Genomic DNA, 27,954 nt, shown 5'->3' on the forward strand with positions numbered 1-27,954 from the left:
TGTTTTCCCATTTTACTTTTATTGCTTTTGTAGCTCATAGTTGAGTCTTTAATTTCTTAAAACCAATTACACATATTTTGGAGACAAAAAAAACTTCAAAAGTTGTCAAAATGAAGTTTTGAATGTTTTTGGAATCTGCTCTGAGGCAAACAAAAAAAAACCACAACATTCAGGTATCAGAAAGACTGAGGAGACTGTTTTTCACATGATTCAAATTTTGTTTCCAGGAGTTAAGTGTGTCATACAATTGTTGCCATTGCTGCTTTCCAAAAGTCCGATGTGTGCTGTTACTATAAAAGTAAAACAAAATTGAAAAAGGGATTAAGACAGCATTTTTGCTATTTTTAGTCTCTCTATAAAAGGCTTTACCATACCCACACTGTATCCTTCCCCAAGTATTTAAAGCAGCAAAAGTCATTACTATTCTTGCCACTGTTAGGTCATTAAATGAAATGTGCTGGAAAATAGGACTCTCTTATTAAATAAGCTAATCACATTCAATCTGAGCTTTAATAAAATTATGATAAATAGCAACTATTTAACTACAGGCAACTGATAGGAACAATACCTTGCTTCTAGTTAAAATATTAAACAGATATATTAAATGAAATAATTAGAACACATTAAATTGTTCTACAAAATGCTGCAAAGAATTAAGTCTTACCTGACAACTACTTTTCTCTGTGTCTGATCAATTTTGCAGTTCACCATCTTTGTCTTTACAGCTGAAAAAAGGAAAACGATTTGAGTGATATTTTCAAGAGACAGCAAGGACATAAAATAGTATAAGCATCTTTAAACTCAAATTCATGTAAATATATACAAGTAATAACTTGCTGGATGTTACAGCGAAATAATCTGGTAGGCAGAAAAGCAAAGTGATGTAACAAGGTCATCCATGAATTCCTATGGTTTGGTGCCAATCTATTAAAGCAATATCCTGTACAGTTTTTATGAACTGTTCTCCCCTACAAAACACATCCTGTTTTAAAGACAGCAAGCAAAAACAGATGACAAATTAAACCTGCAAACAATTTATTAGTTCTATAAATGATTATTTGAAATACAATTCCGGTCACTGAAAAGAAAACACTTCTCAAAAGTCAACAGTTGGCCAAGTCTTTAAATATGATGTTTCACACATGATTTTTTACATAAATTTAGAAATACAAATTGGGGGGAGGGTTTAAACCACGTGGCTTGACAGACATGTCTACATTAAAACAAGCAGTACCTTTTCATTACTTAAGTTCTAATATTCTATAGAGCTGTGTACCCAATTTGGCAAACTGCATGTAATTTTCTCTTAAAGATAACTAAGTATCTGTATTATAAGAATGGTGTACTCAGCTTGTGTGTGTTAAACATCTGACACTCATGTAAGACCCAAATCACATCTGTTCTAAAAAATCCTAAAACAAGGAATTAGTTTTAGAATAAAAACAAATAGTCCTCATGAAAAAAGTGTGTAAAATATAAGCATGCTAACTCTTCTTACCATCAATGACAAATGCTTCTACATCATCTGCTCCAATCTGAAGTTCCTGCTGCATTGTGTCAAATGAGATTTCTTTGTTTTCCACTGCCATTCCCATAAAAGTAAGTAGTCTCATTTTTGCCATATTCTGCTCATGTAACAAGCCTGCACAACAGAGCATTGATAGTTTATGGGTATGAATTATAATTTGATAAACAAGTTTAACTATTTTCCACATTCTTTCTACTACATATGCCTCAGAATAATTTCAAATTCACTTTACATCATTTGAGTAAATGTTCCCTATCTGGCTTTATCAACATTCCTGCATCTACCTTGTGCTTTACAAAAACACCCAATTTGCTCTTAGGTTTTTCTGGACCCAGTTGTTGGCACCGAAAGTGCAGAAAAACAGAAAAATCTTGGGTCTTGATCAACTAGTGAACAGTCAGCTCACATCTCCTTGAGATGTACCAGAATTTAGATATTCCAAATCAGTTACAGCAGAATGTCAGAGGATGGGGTAGACAAAATTAGTTCAAAGTGCATCACCAGACAGAAGAGAAGCATAATGGAACAGGGAAACCCAGATGACCCTAATGGTGCCCAAGCCCCCTCCCACTGCTACAATATCCTGAACTCACATTCTCCTTGGTCCTCTTCCAGAATTCATATACCCTGTGGCTAAGACTAAAACGGAAGGTGGCTCCTTGAAAACAACTTCTCTCTTGATAATGCTCATTACTAAAAGCAGAGATTTTTTTTTTAATAGAAATATATCCTGTTGAGAAAATATATTAGCCTTAACAGGGGACTCCTCTCAAACTTCAGATAACAACGCAGGACACCTAGTGGCAATATATTCCCTGACATGCAGAAATGAAAAAATAGTAAAGGAAATGGAAACATACCTATATATAGGTACTTATATAACCCCCACCACCATAGCACAACTTGTGTCAATTGTCAGTGTATTATATTTACAACACTCCTGTGATGTAGGAAAGTGCTACTGTGCTCATCTTACGGATGGGGAAACAGGCACAGAGTTTACATGACTTTCTAAGGTCCTTCACACAGAAAGTCTGTCAGAGCAGGGAACTGAACCAGGATCTCATGAATCCCAGACCAAGCCGTAAGAACTAAACTATCCTTCCTTCCTCAAGCAAGGCCTATATATGGCCTTCCCCAACTGTCGCACCATATCTAGATATTCTTATTCAACCAATCAAGTTTTGGGGGCTAAATTCTAGAATCTGCATAAAGTTTAATTAAAATTAACTTCAGTCACTTTAATCCAGTGTAACAACACAGATATTCACACTGCTCAGTAAATATTTAAGTTTGAAATTTATAACATCTGTACCCTAATAAAAGATCAGGGAAGCACATTATTACAGGACATCATGTTGTGTTAATTAGCAATAATTATGATGCAGGCTCCCAATCTGGCACAGATTCAACAAAAATGTGATCATCATAACTCAAATGAACAAGAACCACCAGCAACTATAGCTAACTGGGTGTAATGGAAATCTACAACCATCAAAAAAATCAATTAGTGCACATTAACCCTAATTAACAAATGCAAATGAGATGCTGATTAACTTTTTGAAGCAAGAAAGGTTGCTGATAACACCAGATTAGATGTGGACATGTTAGGGTGATTCAGTTGACACAAGATAATGCTACTGTTGGCCTAAGTTGTCAGCATTAATAAAACAACAAATTGTAACAAACTGATGCCACCTGTAGGAGCCTTTATTGAATAGCTTTTACAGACTAGTTTAATTTTTAATTAGCACTGAATCCAAAACAAGATTAAAACAGAAGCAAATACTCTATTAGATGCCAAATCTTACTACTTATAATTAATTTTACTGTTATTCACACTAATATTTATAATTTCAAAGTATCATTGCTATCAAGAGGAAACAGCTAATTAAAAAAAAAATCAGGAAAATAAGTTTAAAATGAAGCTATTTACAAAATTATAGCCAAATGTTCCTGAGAGATTTCTGTATTCTTTTCTATCCCCACAACCAGTTTTTAAAAGATTTAGATTAAATGTGACCAGAAAATGCTGTTACCATTGTAATTCAAAACTACTTTTATGTGTGTGTAGAATCCTGGCCAAGATAAAAAGATTCCTTACATAATTTTCTGACAGTTCAAACAAACACCAGGAAGTGAGAAAGCTATTAAAATTGGAGATAGATTACCTTTTTTCCATTTAAAAATAATTTTCAGTAAGAAAAATGTCATTTTACAAGAATTAGCATATATTAAATATACTGAAAATCTCTACATTTTCAGATTTAAGGTATTTACTGATTAAACCTGTATATAGGAAAGGAAGCAAGAATAGTATGGATCATATTGGTGGGTGAGCATAACACAACAGATGCAAAGCATTTACTGTAAATTAATTCTCTGTATATTTCAAAAATCAGCAAAACTGCATTTTCAGCAATTATTTCTAGGAACAGACAAGCAAGTTATTTGTGGAGATTCAAATGTATGAAAAAGATGGCCTCTTTTGCACTAAGACAGTTCTATAGTCATCTGTAAGCTTTTCTGATGTTTCAAATACACTCATGCAAACAGTAGCTGTGCTCTACCCTATCTACAATATACAAAGTGTGGATATCAAACAGCAGGCTTTCTTTTGTCCATAAAATGGAAGTGCATATTGATGTTTCTAGTCATACTTTTACATTTTAATACAAAGTACCAGTGTCAAAGTTTTCAGTAAAATTATTCTCATACTACAATTCATTAAACCAATGATGCCCATGTTAGGCTGCACTAAACTATGTTTTGTTTTACAAAATTAACATTTTTCTCAAATGAGGACAGTCCTGGTATTAGTCATTTCAAAATCAAAATTATATAAAAAAATAATTTTTATGGAAACATTTATTCATTACCAATATGTCAAAACCTTAATGTAGTAATAAAAAAATCTGCATCATTGAGCAATTTCTGCATTGTCACTGACCCCTGTCCTAAAAAGCTGCAATATAGAAAACGTAATTTTACTGCATGCAATAGCTTATGAACCAGTGCTCCTTTGAAACAGTCAATTACACATCAATGGGGGAGTGTCAAAGTGTTAATTACTACTCCTTTTTTCCACAGTGTGTAAATAAAGAGGGTGCTGACATTAACATTCCATCGCATAGCTTCATGTGATGAAACAAATTAACTGGGACAGAATGTGGTTTGCCAAAGCATAATGCATCAGCAATGAACAAACATTTGCATCTCTTTATCTTATTGTACTTCACCCTTGTTATACAGCTATGTGGTAGAGTTAAATCATTTAAGCAATAAAAGTTTAGAAGTAAAGGCAGAGGAATCCTTTTTTTTAAAGGTATGAATAATTAAGTGCTCATGAAAGTACAGGACCAATAGATCCTTCCAGGTATGGTGTGGACAGATATGGTATAAGCTTCCTCAAACAGTTTTGTTAATACTCCCCAATTCTGATCTGCACAACAAACTCGAATCTGATCAGCTGAACAAGAGCCAATCACACCAAATTGTGAAAAACTGCTTAGTAAGCTCTGAATCTAGAAAATGGGGACTAAGGGATTGTCTACTCTTGAAAGTTAATTTGAAATAAGGTGTTGTGTGAATTCAGAGTCTTTTGGCTATTTCTGAATATAACTCCTTGTGTGACACTTATTTTGGAATAAAAGTGTCTTGTTCCTGTTAAGCTTAATCCACTTTCAAAGTGGGTTAAACTGAATCACGTCTGGTCTACACTGGAGGGGCAGGGGGGGAATCGATCTAAGATACGCAACTTCAGCTACATGAGTAGCATAGCTGAAGTTGAAGTATCTTAGATCGATTTACCTTGGGTCCTCCGGCGCGGGATGGACGGCCACGGCTCCCCCGTCGACTCCACTACCGCCGCTCGCTCCGGTGGAGTTCCGGAGTCGACGGGGAGTGCGTTTGGGGATCGATATATCACATCTTAACGAGACACGATATATCGATCCCCAATAAATCGATCGCTACCCGCCGATACGGCGGGTAGTTTGGACGTACCCTCTGAAAAGGCACCCTTATTCAGGAATAAAACTACTAAATTAGTTGCCATCTTGGATTTAAACAAGATGAGAGGCCAACTCTGACTGAAATATTGACCCCCAACTCACTGTCACTTCGAACCCTACATGCACTCTTAAAGCTTGTTTACTCTAGAAAGTTGCTATACCAGTATAGTTAAAGCAGTACAACTTCCCTAGTGTGGATGCAGCTCTACCGCTATAAAGGTACTTTATACCAGCTGATATAGCTATAACTAAAGCGGTATATAAGGCACCTTTCAGGTTACACTGTGTCCACATTAGGACTTTTACTATATAACTACACCTCTACCCCAATACAATGCTGTTCTCAGGAGCCAAAAAAATCTTACCACATTATAGGTGAAACTGCATTATATCGAACTTGCTTTGATCCGCCAGAGTGCGCAGCCCCTCCCACCCCCGGAGCACTGCTTTACTGCGTTATATCCGAATTCGTGTTATATCAGGGTAGAGGTATTTTGGTTAAAAAGATCACCTTCCGTAATCAAAATAGTTATATAGGCCAAACTTTAGGACAGACCAAAGCCATACTATTATCTGAATCAAAAGTTTTGCAGGGTTTATAAATACAGAACACATAAAAGATCTGCTCAGTGATTTAAAAATCTAAACAATTTCAGATGTGTATAAGAAAAAATGCTTTGGTATCAAATTATTTAAAAATTAATGCATTTTTAAAAATTCTGCATACAGAGCACTCTTCAGAAGCCAGGATGAAACCATTATGCTTGTAGACTGACTACTGGTATCAAGGCTCTGAGCCATAACAGCATGGTAGTATGGCATCCATATTTATAAGGCAGGAGGTGAGAGGATCCCTTACTAGTCTGGATGATACCCCAAACGTCACAGAAAACCAAGCCTTATAAAATGTTTTGCATTGTTTTCTTAGAGAATACACAAAAGATGTGCTCAGTGATTTAAAATTTAAATCTAAACAATTTTGATTCTGCATATAAAAAATGCTTTTGTATCAAATTATTTAAAAGTTAATGCATTTTTTGAAATTATGCATCTAAAGCACTCTTCAGCAGAAGTTGGTGAATTTTCTAAAGGTATCCCATGTTCCCAAAATGAAGCACATTCCAGGGGTGTCTTGCCAAGATGAGGGCTTCACTCCAGCACCTCAAATGTGAATTTATATTTTGTTATCCTAACTGTTTTGGAATTCTGGACAAACATATCCTTTTAAAGCTCAATTTCTGATGCCTGTAAGAGAACTCTCTCATTCGGTCTTATGACATACAACTTATGACAAGTTAACTGTTCAACTACCTCAATATAAAAAGCGTAACGTGTCACAGTAACTTTCTCCCCCGTCCCCTGCTGTTATTCATTGTAATTATTATGTAACTGACATTGCCAGGTTATTGGGAGAAGTTACACGAGCACTAATGTAATGAAGTAAAAGCTATGGGATTATTTTGTAAATGTATAACTATTCAGAAGAGTGCAGAGAGAAGAGTTAGCTCTGCTCAATAATTCTTTGTGCTCTGTAACCCATTTTTAAAATGCGTTCTTAACGGAAGCTGTCAACCCTTTAGTACACAAGCACAAGCCACACTGCATTAAAAAAATGGAACACAGGAATTACTATACTGAATTAGGTTATTGATGGATCTCATCTGGCACCACATCTCCATCAATGACCAGCAAGAACTGCTTCAGAAGAAGGTGTAAACCCTTCAAAAACTAACAATTATGCAATAACATGCCCCTGGAGTAGCTTATTCCTAACCCCAGGGAGCTGTTTTATGTCCCGCAACATGAGGATTAAATTTCCCTTTGAATTTTTTTATTAAAGCTATAGATGCTCTTACGGATAAATGTCTAATACTTGACGCATTCTTGTGGCAGTGAGTACCACAGATTAGTTGTGTGGTTAAAAAAATTTTTATTTGCTTTTATGTTTTTTAAAATTGGTTTCATTTTAATTTGTTTGACTGCCCGCCTACATTTGTACTCATTTATATTATATGCTTATTCTCATTTAAGAAACTGGAATCCTAATATTTCAGCCCAATCTATCTTCTACAATAAGGGAGTGGAACACAGTGTATGCTTTGATGCATGGATTGTATAAAAAATTAAGTGAATTAAATGTCAAATTTAAACAACCTTTTATGTATCTGGCCCTCTCCATAACCATTTAGATTCTCAAGACCAACTGGTTTGCTTGAAAACATCCGTTCCTTAGCTGAATATGAAAAAAAATGACACTGCTTTGAAGCTTCATAGTCATTACTGAGATAACTATCCATTTAAATCATACTAAGACTTTACTTGACCATCACAAAACTAATATAAGTTTTCCTCCTCTTAAAGCCACCAGACAATTAGTTGTTTATGCTCAGGAACAAGTCTATTTTCTGACCCCTATTCAGGTATTTAATTACTACACTGATACTTCATAAATTTTAGTTTGCTTCGATTCAGCTTAGCACTATCATATGTAAACAAATGTTTAAAGCAGGGGTAGTCTATTTTTTGTCAAGGTCCAAATTTCTTGGTCAAGGTATAGTCAAGGTCCAGACTCCAAAGAAAATAATAAAACAATAATGATAAGAAGTAGTAAATAAAAAGATTTCGGGGTCCATTCAAAAGCATCTGGTGATCCGGATTCGGCACACAGCCTGCCTATTGATTACCACTGGTTTAGAATGTCACAAATTTCAAATTCTTGTACAACAGAGAAGTGTTACCAACAGGTTTTTTAAGGACTCCATTACAATTATACCTAATTACAATTAACACCACCTATGAAACAGTACCTGAATAGTAGATAAAAGAAATCAATCAAAAATGTATTAAAGCAAGTACCAGGAAAACGTATTAAGATGTCTGACATGGGATTGCTTGTACATGAAGTTGACAAGCACAGTATTTGCTGCTAGAGAAAGGAATGTATGAGCTCAAGACAAACTGTAGCCTTGTCGCAAGACGGATGGCTAGCTAAGAGTCTTAACCTCAATGAATAAAAAACTTGTGGCAAAGGCCCCGAAGTTTAAACTGGGGTGAGGAAAGGAGACAGGTAATATTAACTTGTTCTAGCTAAGAATAAGCCACAATTAAATGTACCTCCAAAGTCATTGAGAAAGACTTTCTAAATACACCTCTACCCCGATATAACGCTGTCCTCAGGAGCCAAAAAAATCTTACCGCGTTATATGTGAAACTGCATTATATTGAACTTGCTTTGATCCGCTGGAGCATGCAGTCCATCCCCCCCACCCCCCCGAGTGCTGCTTTACTGCGTTATATTCGAATTGGTGTTATATCGGGGTAGAGGTGTATCTATAATTAAAGCCTAGTATCTGTTAAGTTCAGTAGCCATCTGCCTCTTTGTGGACATCACTTTACTCTCTATACACATAAACCAGTAAGCTGTATTGTAGGGCACAGGCAGGACAGGGAAGTGTGCCACAATTTATAATTCTACAACAGTTGTCAAAGCGCAGACACTGAGCATAATAAGGGATGCCAGGCAACTTTTAAAATTAAAAAGAAAAAAGATTAAGCTTTGAACCGACTGAGCAGGGAAGGCCTTTGAAAGTTCCAATCCAAAGCCATGGAAAGAGTACTAGAAAGTCAGAAATGCAATCATTTAAAACTTACCAAGCGAGTCAATGAAGTCTTTGTTGTTCTGATAAAACTTGACGTAGGATGCTAATTTTGCACTTACAAAAATAGTCAAAAGCTAAAGAGAAGAAGGAAAACCTCAAATATAAAAACAGTTTAACTAAATTTCATTACAGTCAAACTGAACAGGTACCTCATGAGCATTTGCACTGAAGGCACATGAAAAGATCAGATGCAGTTTAATGAATCTCTCTGAATGTACTTACAAAATGCAAATGGCATCAGAAAAAAAAAAAAAAAAAAAGAACGAAGTTAACCATTTAGGGCCAACATTTGCCTCTAGATAATGACCACTCACTAACTTCAAAATGGACAATTTGTCTTGAGCTTGTTTTCCCAGGCCCTACTTCTGACTTCAAAGGCAGTTGGTGCCTATGTATCTAATGGCAAAATTTGGATCTTAGTGACAAGATTTCCTTACCCAAAGTGCACTTGCTTTAGTGATTATCTGTGAAGATCATATTCATCATCTTAAATTAGAGTGTACCTTGTTCTTACAATTAGTCTAAGGAAACAAATTGCAAATAATTTTGTAAATTAATCCCTTGCTCAAGCATCTCTTGCAGTCCAATGGTCATTGTTCCTGCATAGGATACAGCTGAAGTAAGTCAACTTCAAAAATAGATCAAATCAACGAAGAAGAAAAAAAAAGCCCAATGCAGGAGATGTCAAAACAACTTGTCTGAAAAACAAAGTTACTTACATCATGGATAAGTTCTCCTTCCAAAAATTTCACTGGTTTTAAGGCAAGAAGGTGGTCGAAGAGAAAGGTATTTGGGTCCTTCAGTGCTCGGACAATACATCTAGTTAGAGAAGGAAAGTACACATGGGTTACAATAAATAAATGCACTGCCAATTAAATTATAATAGAATTTAATGTGCACTTCCACAGTGCTTTCTAGTGAATCTCAAAATGCTTACCAAGTTATTCATAAACAATAGGCTCGCATCACCATTGTGAATATGGAAGTATTTTTAATCCCCATTTTAAAGAAGGGGAAAACAAAGTCTCAGTGATTTGTCCAATATCATAAAGAAAACCTATGTCAGAGCATAAAAAGGAACCAGATCAAATCTTCCTAACCTGTGCTTTAGCTATACGCTTGGTTTTTATTCCCTTACGTAATTTAAATGATTAAAGATGGGTAAATTATCTTTAATATCACCTATAAGCTTCATAGAACCAAGTCACTTTGGGAAGATGGATTAGACTCAGACATGTGACACAAAGCAGAACAAACACCAAGAACTTAAACATACTAAGGTTCATCGTTTACTAGTTGCAGCTAAAAACTTTAAACAGTCCTATAAAGTTTCTATAACTCCTGAAAAACACTTTTTGTTAAACTGCATGCTTAGTAATTATATTTACAGGAAAGTAACCAACTTTTAGGATAGTATTAATATTACACTAGGGCTTAGCAGACCCAACAGATTGTGATCCCATTGCATCAGGCACTTTTCATTTACTGTAAAAGACACATGCCTGGAAAAGCTCTCAGTCTGAAAAAACAAGACAAATAAAACAAGTGGAAGCAAAGAAGTATTAGGATTATCCCACTTTACAGATAGAGAAGTGAGGCATAACAAAATTAAGTGACTTGCCCAAGGTCACACAGGAAGTCTGAGATAGAATGCCTTAACCTCAAGGCCACCCCTCTCTTCACAACACTGCTAACAGGTAACAACAAAAGTACTTGGCCACCAGACTATAATACACAAGCGGAAACAAGTATTTGGTATGATAGTTTGGTCTGCAAGTCTTTAGGGTATGGTTTTTGTATGTAGATATGGGTATTTGGTGCTAGTAAGTATGCAAATATTAATTCAGTAATATAACCAGATCTGCTATCAATGATTACAGTTAAGATTGCCTAACACTCTCCATTATGAAAACTTATTTTCAGATGCTCTAATTTTGCCAAACTTTAATCATTTTTGCTGAAAATCCCCATGCCAGGTCTCTTCCTCAGACTGAATCCCTCCCCTGCCCCCCTATTTCAGTGAAAACAGTTCAGCCATTTTAGAAAACAAGATTAAGAAAAATAGACAGTTTTGACAACGTTATCCCCCCAACCCAACTGTTTTGTTGATAAGCCCTAGTATTTCTATGCTTCGGAACAAGAACTTGAAACATGGAAGAGGAGAACCTTAGGGTCAGGGAGGTGCATTTCTACTGTTCCTGTGAAAACTAACAGAACTGGCAGAGTTAAAAGACTGAAAAAAATCACAATTTGCACATGCTCAGTAGAGCTTGTTAGATAGTGCTAAAATCTCCAAACATTCTAACTAAACTGAGCATGCTCCTAGTCTCCCCACTGAGCATTTTGGAAGGCAGAGACCAAGATGGGTTGGGCTGGAAATCAGGAGGAGACCATGAGTTAGTTCTGATAGTTATTAATTCTGTGCACTTTGCAGCCATTATTGCTGAGCAAGGCCTCACATCTCTAACTTAAGAGGCAGTCGGGCAACATTCACTCATTTTACAAATAAGGTAACAGGTACTTTAAAAAAAAAGTTTGCTTTTTAAGAGAGGGGGAAATTACATAAAAATGCTACTTTAGAAAAACATTAAAGTTGAAAAGTCAAGCTCTCAAGAGTTAGAATTGCCAAAATCAAAGTTTTGTTGCAAGCTTAATTAGGCCTCTCACACGTGCTACAATAAGTCTTTAATTACATGATCACGTGCTGTTTGTTCTACAGCATCCTTTAACCACATTCTAGGTCAGATGTGGGCAAACTACAGCCCGGGGGCCACATCCGGCCTGCGGGACCATTCTCCCCTGCCCCTGAGCTCCTGACCCGGGAAGCTAGCCCTCAGCCCCTCCCCTGCTGTTCTCCCTCCCCCGTAGCCACAGCTCACTGCGCCACCAGTGCAATGCTCTGGGCGGCGAGCTCCTGGGGCAGCACAGCTGCAGAGCCCGGCCTGACCCGGTGCTCTGTGCTGCACAGTGCGTGGCTGACTCCAGCCGTGCGGCGCGGCTGCCTGTCATGGTGCAGCCGTGCCGCTACCAACCGGTGCTCCAGGCAGCATGGTAAGGGGACAGGGAGCAGGGGAGGGGGGTTGGATGGAGGGGGGTTGGATAGAGGGCAGGGGAGTTCGGGGGGATGGTCAGGTGTGTAGATAGGGGTCGGGGTGGTCAGAGGGCAGGGGAACAGGGGGGTTGAATGGGGGCAGTCAGGAAGGAGAGGAGGGGTTGGATGGGGCGAAGGGAGGCAGTCAGGGGTGGGGTTTCCGGGGGCGGTCAGGGGACAGGGAGAAGGGGTGGTTGGATGGGGCAGGGGTCCCGGAGGGGCAGTCAGGAAGGAGAGGTGGGGTTGGATGGGGGGGTTGGATGGGGCAGGAGTCCTGGAGGGGCCGTCAGGGGCGAGAAGCAGGGGGGGTTGGATAGGGGGCAGGGGCCGGGCCATGCCTGCCTGTTTGGGGAGGCACAGCCTCCACTAACTAGCCCTCCATACAATTTCTGAAACCCGATGCAGCCCTCAGGCCAAGAAGTTTGCCCGCCCCCGTTCTAGATGAAGGATTTTCTAGTGATCCATAGTGTGGTGATCCATGTAGTAGCTCCTGTTAATATTCTAAATTTAAATAACTTTACTGAGTAGATCTGAGGGAGTCCCGAAATGTAATGTTATCACATACATCAAAAGTTTTTGTTAGCTTTTATGTATGTGTGACCAAAATGTTTAAATCTGTGGGTACTCACAGAATATGGGCATGGGGTGACCTATTTGCTCACACTCTCCAGAAGATGTTAGGGTTCAATTCATTTAAACAAAACTGAACTACAGCATCCACTGCAAAAAATTAACTTCCTCAATTTATTGTATAAGAGTCAATGTATGGTAATTTACTCAGTAAGAGCAATGAAGGTGACCAAAAGGTACTATTTAAAAGTATCCCATAACAATAAGACACAGCACTGAATGAACTCAATAGCAAGGATGACACTTTTCACAACATTTTGAATATAGCCTTTATAACCTTGTGGGAGAGATAGCTCAGTGGTTTGAGCATTGGCCTACTAAACCCACGGTTGTGAGTTCAATCCTTGAGGGGGCCATTTAAGGATCTAGGGCAAAAATCTGTCTGGGGATTAGTCCTGCGTTGAGCAGGGGGTTGGACTAGATGACCTCCTGAGGTCCCTTCCAACCCTGATATTCTATTCTATTCTGAACCTTCTTTCCGTGTTATCCAAAGCCATGGAATGGTGTCTTGTTCTCCATGAGACCTCCCAACATACCCTCTTGGGAGTGGGGAAGGCTCAGAAAAATAGCCTTTTATAAAAAGTAGATCATTTTAAAGCGTATTTCATATAAAGTAACCTTCGTAAAACCATTCCCTCTGCTGCCCACAAGTACTTCCTGACCTCTAACCCTCTAGCAACAGGCCAGCACAATCCTGTGTGGTTTGAGACCAACAGAATATTGAAAGGTAGGAAGACTTCCAGAGGAATCAGCTGAACATGCTTTGTGGGGTTTAGCGAAGTTTTGGCATTTAAAAGTCAGTTGTGCATCTGACTGTTCAATGCTCTCATTATTTGGGGCGCTCAGCACATAACCATACAATTACTGCATTACAAGTCACCTTCAAGGAAATCCAAGAGTTTCATATTACCTGTGAGCATCAACTCTAGCCTGGGAAGCATTATCCTCTGTGTAACTTCCCAACAGTTCCACCATTACTTTGGCTGCAGAGTCACTATGGGGGGAAGGGAGAGAAAAAAAGTGTTACCTCAGGAATGCTGAAAAATAATTACAAGCTACTCAGATATTTAAATAACTCCACTATGAAGTTATAGTTCACCTGAAATTGTATTTGATAGGATGTGGATGATCAGTTTTAATTGCAGTGAAGAGGACAAATTAGCTAAATGTATTCATTCAATTGTGGTTTTACAAAATGTTTATCTTCACCCTTCATTTCATTCTCTTAAATTGATAAATTAACTGCTAGTTGTGGAAAGCTTTCCTAGCTGGGAACCACTTTATGTGATTCACTAGAATACTCTTCTTACACACATCTGGATCTAATCACTGCAGAATAAGTAGTACTGCACAGTTTACTTCAAAATGCAAGATGGCATATTTAAAGATCATTTATGGTCAGAAAAGTGACTATGTAAAAGCAGCACCTTCTTACTTAACAGATCTGTTCTGTGAGCATTCAGAATGACATCTACTGACATTAGTGTCAAAATTAAGTTTTTACTACATTTTGCTCCTGTAAACCTAGCAAAGTGAATAAAGCTGAGAGTGAGCCAGATTGTTCTCTCACTCACATTCACACAATTAAGTTCCAATTGCAAAATTTTTACTATTGGTCATGATGTGGAAGTCAGAAAGAACTCAGCTTTGGTTTGCCAGGCTTACTTTTAGAAAAAATCTTTACAAGTAAACTGAGTAAAACTTGATATGGAAAGCTGTGGTCTTGTCTACATTGAAGGTTTTGGTGGGGGTTTTTTGTGTGGGTTTTTTTACAACATCCTACCAGTGCTATCAACAATGGAAATGCTATTGCAGACCAGTTCCTAATTAGATGATGGAGTAGTAAACACACCAGTGATTGATGTACATGCTAGTGATTTCACCACTGCTAGCTGTAGTGAAGCCACCAACTGCAGGAGGTTTCACAAAAGCTTCAGCATAGACCAATATAATACCATTTCTATAGTCACCTTTCAGAAGGTATAACTACACTATCAAAATAAGAGACTAGCGGTTTTCCACATGGACAGAAGGTTTGACCTTTTCTTTAATGATGCAAACTTTCTGAATGAGTCACTGAGACCTGGACAACATTACCAATAACAGAATTTAACCAGTTTTGTGTTCTCTACCCATAAAATCACTAACAAGTCTCTCCTGGAACTATCTTACTACTTGCTTTGAAGGGGCTAATCTACATTTGGAACCAAATCTCAGTCAGGAGGATACTAATTCATGCACTTTTCTGAAAAGTGTCTAATACGTTCATGAAAAAGATTCCTTTTCCCTTCCTTCCCTCTACACATAACACCGGGGCTCCCTTCACTATCAGCTCTATTTTGCTTGTTAGTAAGAAGCTCAAACTGATTATTCTAACCTTCAGAGTGTCAGAGTATTTTTGTAACATGAAAATCTGAACATTTCCTTTACAGCAATTCCAGGCACTGTGGATTTCCTTCTGTGATCCATTAGAATATCTGCAAATTTGTTCTTAAATGAAACGAAGTAGACTTTTATGAATGGAAAGCCTCAAATTGCAATCTTTAGCAGTATAGTCAGCATTTAACTAGTTACATTTAACCATGAACTCTGAACAAGACACAAAGGGCAGAAACCAAGTGATCAATCGTAACCATCCCTGGCAGTGTTGTGATACCAGCCACATATGGCTAGCCCATAGGGGGCTCAGGTGATAGGTGTTTTAGTATTTTTATAGCACTGTTCTTTTTTGCATTATGTTATTATTAAGGAAAATAATATTCAAGAAGACACCTTGCAAAGCTGCCACTTATCACAGCCTCTATAAGAAGAGGCTTCAAGCTCCCACAGAATTCTGGCATGATGGAAAGCAAGAGATAGCTGATTCAATCTGGAGATGGATCAAATGGGAAAACATCTCTTTTGCCCAAGGTGTTGTGTACGCAGCGGAATCTGTCCCAGAACTGCTATTGCTGCAGAATTTTGTTCCATGATCAAAGCTTACTTTTAAAAAAAAAAAAAAAGCCCTTTATGGTTGTGAATACAGTTGGTTCACCTTTGGAAAATCAACTGATGAAGTGCTGTCTACATCAGGGCTAGTCTACACACAAACTTGCAGCAAAATAACAAAAGACATTTACATGAACGTCTGCGTGTGAACACTTATTTTGGAAGACAAGCGGTTTAAGTTGTTACAGCCAATATAGTACCTGTTTGCATGTAGACTAGCCCTAAGGCAGTGTCTACATTAGAGATTTTTGCACTGGCAAAGGTACACCAACGCAGTACACAGCATAAACCTCTAGTGAAGACACAATGAACCAATTTAAGATGAGGTTTACTGTGCGTAGACAACCTGAAATAATGGCCGAGAAGCATGAACTGCCCCATGCATCTCAGAAAGCTGCTACCTATAAAACCTAGTTATGAAAATGTAGGCCTTGCCTTCACTGCTAAAAACGTACGTTTTTACTAAAGCACATGAAAGATCGTGAGATACAGACTGAAGACTAGATACTTTAGTTTTAACATCGGGCAAACTTGCTGAGGTCAGCCCTAGACATGCATCTATTTTAGCAGCAAAGACAAGGACTCAAATGTCAACAATGTTAACTATTTCATCGCTGATCATTTTAGTAGACACATCCAGCTAGTGTGTTTATCTCAAACTGCCTCCTACAACTTCCCAGCTGCCAAAAGCGCTGACATTTTCCACCCACCTGCCAAGATTTCCAGTTTCTCCACTGATAATTTATTTTCATTTCTGCAGCACTTTGAAAGTGAAAAAATTAGAAACTAAACTAAAATGAAAACTCACGAAAAATACTGTTCTGGTTGTAATATTTTCATATTTAACAAAACTATTTTGAATTGATCTGATCTGCTGCAGAATTTAGGACAAGCCTTGCTCTTACCCTTGCTATAGGGCATTTAGCTCATTTTAGAGAAAATATTTGCTGCTCACTTTTTAGAAAACAAAGGAGTTTTCACTCCGTACTTCCAGAAAATGTCAAATTAAGAATTTCAAGAAATTAAACTCCCCTCCCCTCCAGTCTTTTACATTCCCTTAGAACAAGTATTGCAGACATTTCTGCCCTATTTAATTCAGTTCAATTTTGGATGCTGAACGTGGCAACATACGTGGCAACATTTTATAAAAGCTCTCTACTATGCCATATATCTCCTGTGTTATGCACACTTGTATTTTTAATATTCTTCTAGCAAGACAGCCCAGGCAAATACTTTCAGCTTCACTGGCCAATCTAAATGTATGATTAGTCAAAAAGTCAATGGGAAGGAGGTAGCTGAAACCAGGTATAATAGAGAGGTGAGAAGGGGAACAGAGTATACAGGGGAGGTTAAACAAGATTTGGAAATCACAAGTCCCTTTAGATTTTAAAAATTCAGTGGGAGGATATAACTATTGATCTTGCAAGATCAGTGCTGAGTACTTCCTTGGGAGCACCAGCAGACTGGAAGAGAAGAGAGTCTGCTATGCCTAGCAGTTTCACTCTGCTACAGCTGGGAAAGTGCTATGTGCAGCAGCAACTAAGGCACCAAGCTCTACTGGACAATCTCTGCAGGAAGAAGCACAAAGAACAGTGGGGAAAAAAATCAGCTACCAATAAAGACCTCAGAAATAAGGCAACCCCTGCCATCTTCCAATTTTCCTCAGTTCACTGTGGAAAAATTAATATTGTTTTCTTACTCCAAGGACTCCCGATGATTCTTGAACATTAGAAATAGAAGACTTCCACCAAAAAGTAGCAGGAGAGGACTCCATAAAGCAAATTCTCACTTATTACTGTGGGATGGAAGTGTGCATGTTTAACATCTGTATCTAAAGTAGCCTTCAGAAGTTACTGAAACTGTACAGTCTATGGCCATGCACTATGGAAGATCCATTAGCTATACATATCAATCCATCTTACAACAGCCGGTGAGAAATCAGAAAGTTAATAAATAATTATTTCTCCATGTCCTTTGTTTATAAACAGACAAAGTAATTGAAGTATGTCTTTATCACTTCATTTTTCCATTCCCATTTATCTTTTCATACTGCTAGGTCTAGCAACATTCCTGAATGCTAAGGCTGGAATGCTGCTTTGAGTTTCCCAGAGTATTGCAGATAGTGCCTGCCCATTGATCCAGGAGAATGATCTGGGTCAAAGGTCACTCCTTATTTTCCTTCCCCTAATAAGAGTAAGATGCTCTGAAAAATCGTCCTATTGATTGCAAACTCTGCACTGACCCAGATGGTAGCACCATGCATGTAGGAGTTTGTGAAAAATATTTTTAATACTTAACTCCATAGTGCAGATATTTTTATTATTATTATTTTTTTTTTTTTTTACAGTTTTGGTAGAAAAGTGGAAAACATTACCAAAAACAAGACAATTTAAAGAAAATTAATTCAGATACAGATTTGATAACTAGCCAAGTTAGAAAACAGTTAACTGTTTAAAAGACACAACTGGAGCCAATTTGTTAACTTCCTCTTCAATTCAAAGATCTACAGGTGGAATTTGAAAACGATAATGGAAAAGCAAGCTAGTTCAATTGCAAATAGCTTTTCTTTTAATTAGATGACATAAATGGATGATGCTTTTTATCTTGGTTTATTTTTAACAACATTTGTAATAAGCTAATTATTGTTTTGCTTTAGAAAAACATAGGGCTCTATAATTCAATTGGTGGAATAAGAAGTTTTTATAGAGTAGAAATGTATATTAACTTAGTACTTTTCAAACAAAGCATACACTCTTCATTACATACAAGGTCTTTGGTTAACCTCTCAAAGAATGTGTAAGTATTATTTTGGCCACCTGAGAGCTGCTATATAGTCTCATCAGTGCAAAAGTATTCTAGTGAAAATGGCTGAATGAGTAAGAAGTTGAATGAAGGTTACACCTCAGATCTTTGGCTACAGTGAAGACAATTTTACACCACAGTATCATTGTAAATCATCCCTGATACCAGCTTAGCCACTCTTGGGAGCCTTACCCCAATTTAGGGCAGGATCCCCTGAGTGAGAGCCAACATAGCCATTTCCCAACATCCATGACCAGTGGAACCCATGAGTAGTTGATCCCTGTTTGCCATATGTGAAATCTAGCAGTTTATACAAACCATTCCTCTCAACGATTTATTTAAATACAGTATTTTTTTCCCTCTTGCAGCAGGCAAGTAGCAAAAACCACAACAACCATGCTGCCCTTCCAAAAAGCTGACCAAAACCTCAAACCTTTATTAAAAATATTTTAATAACCTCAAGTCCTTTTTAATTAAGTGAGGGGAAGGAATACCAAAAGTGTGTGCATGATATTCTGACATGGTGTCAAGTATCAGGGGGTAGCCATGTTAGTCTGTATCCACAAAAACAACAAGGAATCGGGTAATATTCTGAGGGGCTGTGATAATAAGCATATTAAAATAAGATGCCTGCTTGTCCACAAAGATAAAGAGGGTTGTCCATCTACATAAAGGATGTGAGGAGTGTTAAAACCATACCAAAAATCCTGAAACTGTTGTGTAACAATTCCTTATTTAAATCTGAATGAAAAAAGTTTACTTTTGTTAAGGCAAGGTTTGTGCCTCTTGTTTATCCTTTCTTATCTGTAAATGTAAAGAGTTATGCTGACGTGTGCAAACAAAAGCTGCTGTCAATTTATTAACACTAAAATTAATTTGCAGGTAGACTGTACAGAATTACATGTCAAATTACTTTGGTCAGCCTAGTTCATTAGATCAAAGACTCCTATTACGGTCCCCAATGAGATTTTTAAACAATTCAGCAGGTATTATATTAACATTAATTTCCATGTCTAGTGCAGAGCTTTGTCTCAAAGGTAATGTTTATAACAGCAGACCGATTGTGATAACTTTGATTAATAGACATCCCCCACACACACCAACTGAACAATAGAGATGGCACTACACGGATTTAAAACATCAAAGCTCAATTAAATAATAAATTTGGCATAATGCTATCATTTCTAGAAGGAAAGCAAAAGTTTTACTTTTGTAAGTTTATAGCTTTCAATCAACCCACTACTAACTTTAGTATCTTCTAAGACGGGGTGGGCAAACTTTTTGGCCCTAGGGCCACATCGGGTACAGAAATTCTATGGAGGGACAGATAGGGAAGGCTGGGGGAGACTATGCCTCCCCAAACAGCGAGGCGTGGCCTGGCCCCCACCCCCTATCCAGCCCCCCACCCAACGCCCCCGCTCCCCACCCCTGACTGCCTCCCGGGACTCCCGCCCCATCCAACCTCCCTTGTTCCCCACCCCCTGACCGCCCCCCTATCCAACCCTCCCTGCTCTCCCCACCCCACATTACCTGTGTGGTGGGGGGAAAGGAGGGCTCAGTCCTTTCCCTGTGCGTTTCCCCTGCTCGTTTGGCTGCTCTCCCCGGCAGTCAGATAGGGCTTGCTCCCTGTCTGGACTTGGCGGCTGGGAACAGGGGCCAAGCATGGTGGAGGTGGAGCGGGGCCCTGGCTTGCTCTGCCCCTGTCCCCGGCAGCAGGGCCCAGTCCCCTTGACTGCCCCGCCCCTGGAACTCCCCCTGCTCCCTGACTGCGCCACCCTGGAGCACCAGGTCTGGCAACGCTATAGCTGTGCCACCTGGCCGGAGCTGCAGCCACACTGCCCAGGCGCTGGGGGAACTGTGACTGCAAGGGAGGCAAGGAGGGAGGGGAGCAGAAGGGGAGTGGCCAGGGACTAGCCTCTGCCCCGCGCTGCCGGGGCGTTGGGCTGGCTGCTCCGCAGGCCTGTCCTGACCTCGCTCCCTGGCAGGAGCTCAGGAGCCCGAGAGAAGGGTACTGCCAGATGTGGCCCGCAGGCCATAGTTTGCCCCCCTCTGTTCTAAGAGAAAATGTTTTAACTTAAAATTTAAAAAGAGCTCTTAAATATTAGTCTAAGATGTAATAAAAGTATGTCCAGCTGTATTTGATGAGATTTAAAAGATTTACAGTAAAGAATAGTGTAATGAAAAACTATTTCCCCCCAATCTCATACTATATACTAATTTAAAACTACTGAAATAGTCTCTTATTTAACTAAACATACCTCTTCTTGCAGTCCACCAGTGCATCATATAGCAGTCTCAGAAGAGTATGTTTTTTCTCTGTGCTGAGATTCCAGTCAGAAATCCACTTTCGAACCTACATAGAAAACAATTCAAAAAGAAGTGCTACTAACGTTTTCTGAAGAGTAATCTGACTTAACTTTAGAACTACAAACACTGCCCACTTAAACATGATTCAAGCTCTCCCGAAGAGGAAAAAGAATGATGGAAAGGATCTTTCCCAGAGATCCCTGTCTGGCTCTTCTGGGTATTCACTCCACAGTCCAAAATCAGGAAAGTGCACCACTGGAGGGCCCCAAATAAGTACCTCGCACCCTCTTCCTAAAGGAAGAGAGTGGGCATACAGATCTCCACCTCCATAGTGAGGGACATCAAACTAGTGTCCCAAAGCTGGTTACAGCACTTTTTCCACACCCTGCATATTCAAACGAAGCTCAGACAGATCTGATGTGTTTAATATCAAAGAGAGTGGTTTACTTTCTAGATTGTTGTGAAGAGCAGTTTGACTTTGATTGTAGGGACAAAAACTTTTAAAAGGTCAAAAACCTCTCAATTAAAAATTTGCTTTTTATTCCAATTGAGCTTGACAATTTTTAATAGTGACAGCCACTATGTATTACCTCTGACTACCCTTTAACAACAGACGGCATACAGTTAATATAGAAAATAACTAGTGACACCACATCAATTACCTGATCTAGTTCAGTTGGAATGTACTGAATGGCACCACATGCTGAGGCCACTTTAATAAGGCTGCAGTAGACTGTGTATCTCACAGGAGTATTCTTATCCATACCATGGAAGAGATTGCTCAGCCTAAACCACAAAGAACAAATCAATTAACCCTAGCAGGTTTGGCAATTAATGAGGTGAATGTGCACAGACATCAATGTGTCCACTGACGTGTACTAGCATATAAAATCTGTCTAACCACCATTAGAGCCCAGTGTGGATACAAAATTTATATCCACAGATATAAAGCAGATATTCGCGGAGATGCAGGGCTCTAGGGGGGGCCGTGGCCAACCACTGGGTCAGGAACTGCAGCAGCAAAAGCAGCAGTATGTTGGGCCACCACTTGTAAGAGCCAGCACCCAGCCTGGGCAGCTCCTCCGGCGTGTCTTGGCCGTTCCCACCCCCATTCATTGAGCCAGGCACCAGGCTCACAAGCAGCTGTCCCTGGTTGCAATAGTGTGTGCAAGCTGCTTGCACACTCTCAGACAGGAATGTGCGAGTTAGCCACAGATGTAAATTTTGTATCCGCACAGGGCTCTAACCACCATCATCTCACTGCTAGGACAGAGATGATAATGGCTTACTGCTTTATAGCACCTTGCATCAGAGGATCTCAAAGCTCTCTAAAAACATTAATAAATTCAGCCTCAGAAGCAAAAAGGTGACAAAAAATGCAAAGGTCACACATGCACGAAGTTTCAATTGAAGCCAGTTTTCAATTCCCGGGCCTGTACTTAAAGACAAAAAACAAACCAAAACATACACACGACTATTCCTCCTCCTGAAAGGAAGGATATTTTATAAAATATTTTAGCCCCCTAATCCCTAGGGGATACTTACAGCTGCAGCCTCAGAGATGGACGCTCACCTTCCCGAAATTTTACCAACTTCTCACACAGGCTTTCAATCAAAGCTTCTTGTTTGTCAGGTTCCAGGATAAGAAGCAGAGATACTACACTGTTCATTACACTTTCAACATCTACACATAAACAAAACATGCATCAACTTAACACTGCAGGCAACAATTAGTTCATCAGTGCTAGAAATACTCCTGCCACAAATGCTTATTTTGTCTCAGCAAGACATACTGGAAAAGGGAAATTCCAGCCACAAAGGCTTTTTACAAAAACAGTTATTAAACTGGACAATATAATGTGTGTGACTGCAGCTCAGTTTAACCTGCAATTCCCTGCCAGCGTATCTCAACCCTATTTATTTTCCAGTTCTAAGGTGGAAAGAGAATTTGTTCTCATGACATCAATCTCAATATTTTATGGGAAGCCAATGTAAATTTCAAGGTCTTCATCCCTATCTTCAAACACTCAATGGCTTGGGTTCAGCACATCTAAAAGATTGCCTAAAATTTCAGAATGAGGACTGTGATCAACAACTCTGTATCTCAGGCACAATGGTACTTTATCACCAGGGTAAAGCTGATCTGCCAGAGACAAAGCTTTTTCAGGAGTCAGTCCCAGACCGTAGAACGAACTCCCACAGAAACTAAGGACCATCAATAAAGCTAATTTCCTCTGCAAGTGCAAGATGCACTTTGACTTGTCTGCTCTAACATACATACAGTGACATGTCTATACATATTCTAAAAAAAAGTACCAAAACACTACACTGCAAACACAATTCCCCCCACCACCCCATCACTCCCCTCCCGGGGAGAAGATAAGAAAAAAATAACTACATTTGACAAATGTTCATTACACTGCTTAACACACAACTGGAAGGCACTCAAATAATACAGTGATAAGAGCTGTACAAGAACCTACAAAGAATACAATTATCTTTGAGACTGCCAACAAGGGTGCCAATTAATGCCAGCCATAGTTGCAGTTTGTTCTATGGACACCTTCTCATGACAGCACAGACTCAAGAGCACCTTGGTCACTGAGCAGCCAAGAGTTTGCAACAACTTTCCATCACTATCTATACTGGAACAGCAAATCCCCTGGTTCGCCCAGTCTTTGCACAAACTAGTTTTAATCTCAAATACACTGACATCCAATATAAAGATCACTATAATATTCCAATTCACCAGATTCATTAGAATGCCAAAATGGAGATTAGCATTCTCAATGTTTAATTTCTGGGATTAACTGTACACTCCAAAAAGCAATGTAAAAAAAAATTATTAGCTTCCCTGTGACAAGCATGGCAGACTATTATGAACATAATCTTCTCCAAATATGGCTACTTCAGTTTAAAAAAGTATGGTCATTCTGGCTATAGAATTATGGGGCCTATCCATATATTTTACATGCATTTGTCTGCTGCAAGATGCTAAATGATCAATATTCATAAATATTCATCCCAAAATGAATCCTTACCCTTTCAAATAAGACAGTCACATCAGCTATCTATTTTGTCACACCTAAAAGATATAGCCATATACAAGAATCATTTAGAATATAGGATGCACAGAAACTCAGTTAAGGCTGTCATAGTACACTTAATATTTACTGCAATTACTCCTGCATTCTGTTGAAAGGTCTCAGAAGACAATGTTAAATTTCTAGGGTAGAGTTAACTGATTTAGTTTACCCTCAACATTAACAGTTACTTGCATCAAATTTCTTCATTCTTCTTAAAGTTATGCTGCTACTTACTTGAATGGGGCCCCCTGCTCTTAACCAACAAGTCTTATTTCACCACTATTTTTTTTTTTAATGGAAATTGGTGTTGTACATGATTAATCACCCATCCCAGACACAGTCCAAACTATATTTCTCATTTCTTCAAAAGGAACTGCATGTCATCAAGAGACAGGACTGAATACAGGCACATTTTGTCTTGTTTAAACTACACACTGAAGGAAACATTTCTTTACCACTGTGGGAAATTATGCCCTATTGTGGGTTAACAAGAGCCTGTTGTACTATAATAATGTTGACACTTCTACTGAATACAGTCTGTTCATGTATGAGTCTTTATGTAGTGAAGGCCATGGAACAGGTCTCCAAACTTTGCCAACAGTTATCTGAGAGGGTGTCTGTGCAAGTGATTTATTTTGTCTTCTTTTGTGTCTGCATTATGCAGATTCAAAGAGAGGAGGGAAAGAATGGCTTAACTCCCACAGACCACTACACCATATGCCGCAGAGACTAAACACTGCCTTACATGGCCTCTAAGTCTATTTGTGAATTTACACCAGTCAAGGACAGGGTGAGTATGGTATCACATCACTTTCACTGTAGGTGAATAACCTCAGTACACAGCAGTTTCTAAGTTCCCAGCTGGGATTCTTCTATTACTGACAAAAAATAATATTCTTGTATAGGCTGGTCCCTTTAAAAATTTAGGGTGGGATTTTCAGAAACTCCCAGCACTGACCTAGCTCCCATTTAATTCAACAGGCATTTTACCACTGACTTCAAATGGGCGCAATGCTGAACACTTTTGAAAATCCTTCTTAATGCATAATGAGCTTCCTATGAGTACTACTCTCACTCTTGGTCTCTCTGCCATGCAAGTGCTCTGTGTAACTCAAGGTGACTCACAAGCTCAGTCATCATAAAGTTCCTGAGCATGCTAATCAAGAATATCCATACCAAGACTTTCAAAGACACAAACCTTTATCATCTTCCTTTAGACATACATCACAGACTTCAATAATCTGAGCCAAGTCAATGTGAAGTCCACCTTCAGAGTTCTCTTCAGAGATCTCAGCTCCTTTAGATTTCAGATAAGCTCGAAGTTCGGCAGCCTTTTAAAGAAATAAAGAAACTAATACAAACATACATACTACTAGCAACAGCTTATTGGCTGTCTTCACTTGAATGAAAAGGTGTGCTTTTAACTCAAATTAGCCAACTTGAGGTAAAATCCTAGTAAAAAGCAAGACAGTTTGTACTTTTCACACGAGTTAGCTGGTTCCCTCATAGTCTTGTGTGAAAACTATAAATACCTTGCCTTCTCTAGGATTTTACCTCAAATTAGCTAACAAGCTGAGAACACACCTCTTCCCTGGTGACAAGGCCTATACCATAACTTTATAATCCAACACTTTACTAAATGACTGAATATAAGCTCTTTGAAGCCATACATTTGTACAGCAATTAGCATCATGGGGCCCTGATCTGATCGAGATCTTTAGGTGCTAGTGCAATACAAAGATAAATGCTTTAAAAAAAAATCTTTATGTCAAGGATCAAAATTAAATAAACATGGTATTTCTTAAGAAATAACTGGAAAGTACATTTCAGAACCCCACACTATATTAAAGAGGTTTTGGATTGAACATTTGAAGAGCTGTTACTAGACAGTAGTGCACTTAGACATTCATGCCACAAATATCTAGTCTCTGTGGTTTGGGAGTATTTTCAATGTTTGTTTATTTTGCAGAACTTAAATATTTTTTAAAAGCCTTCAGAAAGTGAGCAGGTGCTAGTGTCCACAGACAGACTGAAGCAATAGCTCAAATATATGAGCTAACCCATAGCATGATAGCAATTTTAATACAAAGAAGATTGAAAGAATAAAAGATGTAAGTAACGTCATATCTCTGACATTTCTCCTCAAAGTAGGACTCTAGGGGAGGAATTAAGGAAGGAGGGAGAAATAAAAGATGTTAGAAGCATGGGATTTGGGAGGAGGGGATTAAAAGACAATATTGGATAAAATAACTAATATTTGAACTAATCAAAGACATAAGCAATTCATTACATTTAGTGTTCTAACTTATTCTAACTCTGAGCAAAGTTTATTTTAAAAGGCCTCATGGAGTTCCCAAGCATTTTAATGGAACTTTTGCAATTTCCTATTCCCACAGTCTACAGAGCTCCAGCAGGCACAAGGTTAATATATTCTAGTATTCATTTAAAGAAAATGGTATGTAACATGTTCATCAGTGCTTCACTTATTTGTTTTCTAGTCTCAGGAAATATTTTGTTTGTCTTGCAAATATTGTTTAATTTTTTAACAAAGAATGTAACACCCTATAATATTTGTAGATTAAATATCAGCAAAATGATATAAAACTGAACATTCCATTCAATACAATATATATATATATATGCTTAGTGTCATCAAGTGTTTCATATTGCTGAGCACTGTTAAAAAACTGCCTTGTTTCATTTTAAAAGATTTCAGTAACAGAATGGTACCGACAATAAAGTGCTCTAGGATCATCTGGGATAAAGAGTTATATAGCTCTGGTATATTATTAATTCTGACTTTAGAAAGGCTTTGTATGAAAAATCCACCATACCTCAGGCTGAGTGCACTGAGGTCCAGTTACAACTTCTAGCTATTAGGGTTAGGGCCATTCTGGGATGGACTGAAACTAACCACATCTGCAGTGTTGTTGTAGCCCTGTTGGTTCCAGGATATTAGAGACAAGGTGGGTGAAGCAATATCTTTCATTGGACCAACTGCCGTAGGCGAGGAAGGCAAGCTTTCCAGCCACGCAGAGCTCTTCTTCGGGTCTTGTCTTTCTCACTAACAGAAGCTAGTTCAATAAGGGATATTACCTCACTCACCTTCTCTCGCTCTGGAACGGACCAGCCGACTAAGGGGGTACCGGCATGAAGATTAGTTAACGCTTTCCAGCCCCACCCCCGTTCCGGGACAGGCCTGACGGCAGCCCAGCCCCCAACGCACGCACGGGATCGGGGGTGTCCGCAGCACAAGCGACAGGGGCGGGCGGGAGTTTCTAGTGGCTTCCTGAGCGTCCTCCCAGGCCGTTGGCAGCCAGGGCGAAGGGTCACTCAGCTCGTGCACGCCCCGGGCTCGCTGCCCCCCGCCGCTGCTCCGGCCCCTCGGCTTGACACTCGCTGGGTTTGAGTCCAGGAGGCCGGCGCCGCCGCACAAGCCCGCCCGGGACGTTGGGACACGCGGTGCGGGCCGGGGCCGGCACGGAGGAGGGGCGGCTGCATCGCCCAAATCGCGGACACCCAGCGCGGCTTCCCCGGGCCCCTAACCTGATCCTCCTCGGTGATATCGATAAAGGCCGGGACGCTCATGGCCGCGACGGCGCTACTAGCTGGCCCGGAGAGAGCACGCCACCCGCACCGGAAAGATGGTGGTACGTCACTTCCGGGACAGCGCAGAGTCCGCTTCCGGGCTATTGGCCGCTCTGCCCCTCCCCCTGTGGGTACTGGCGGACACCAGCCGGTCAGCGGCCGAACCCCAGTGCAGGGCCCGGTACCCGCGGAGACACACCCCGGCTGTACGTGGTGCGGTAGCGCCCCGGCTCTGCAGTGGTTGTGTAAAGCCCCAGCTCCT

The 27,954-nt window shown here is 39.4% G+C and overlaps 1 protein-coding gene across 2 annotated transcripts; it reads right to left on the reverse strand.

Moving 5' to 3' along the window:
• On the reverse strand, nucleotides 1-27,791 carry EIF3M (eukaryotic translation initiation factor 3 subunit M). Of its 2 annotated transcripts, XM_042857280.2 has the most exons (12): nucleotides 27,651-27,791; nucleotides 25,303-25,435; nucleotides 24,060-24,103; nucleotides 22,564-22,702; nucleotides 21,681-21,804; nucleotides 20,970-21,064; nucleotides 13,832-13,915; nucleotides 9,920-10,019; nucleotides 9,193-9,274; nucleotides 1,499-1,642; nucleotides 665-725; nucleotides 1-290 (listed from the first exon to the last, which is right to left on the reverse strand). In XM_042857280.2, the coding sequence occupies exons 4-12, from the start codon at nucleotides 22,686-22,688 to the stop codon at nucleotides 170-172; spliced, it is 936 nt and encodes a 311-aa protein (XP_042713214.1). In that variant the 5' UTR covers nucleotides 22,689-22,702; nucleotides 24,060-24,103; nucleotides 25,303-25,435; nucleotides 27,651-27,791; the 3' UTR covers nucleotides 1-169. The 2 variants fall into 2 exon arrangements, with proteins under 2 accessions (XP_042713214.1, XP_005291571.3); XM_005291514.5 differs by lacking the exon at nucleotides 24,060-24,103 and having other exon boundaries at nucleotides 27,651-27,785.
• Between the last annotated feature and the right edge of the window lie 163 nt (nucleotides 27,792-27,954).

The sequence above is a fragment of the Chrysemys picta genome, chromosome 4 (assembly GCF_011386835.1).
Source record: "Chrysemys picta bellii isolate R12L10 chromosome 4, ASM1138683v2, whole genome shotgun sequence".
Taxonomy (NCBI): Eukaryota; Metazoa; Chordata; order Testudines; family Emydidae; genus Chrysemys; species Chrysemys picta.

Coding starts and splice junctions, on each gene's coding strand:
- EIF3M (XM_005291514.5), bottom strand. CDS start 27,692: ATGAGCGTCCCGGCCTTTATCGATATCACCGAGGAGGATCAG. Junction 21,805..22,563: donor CCATCTCTGAGGCTGCAGCT/GTAAGTATCCCC, acceptor TTTGTGGTTTAG/GCTGAGCAATCTCTTCCATG. Junction 9,275..9,919: donor AAGGAGAACTTATCCATGAT/GTAAGTAACTTT, acceptor TCTTCTCTTTAG/CTTTTGACTATTTTTGTAAG.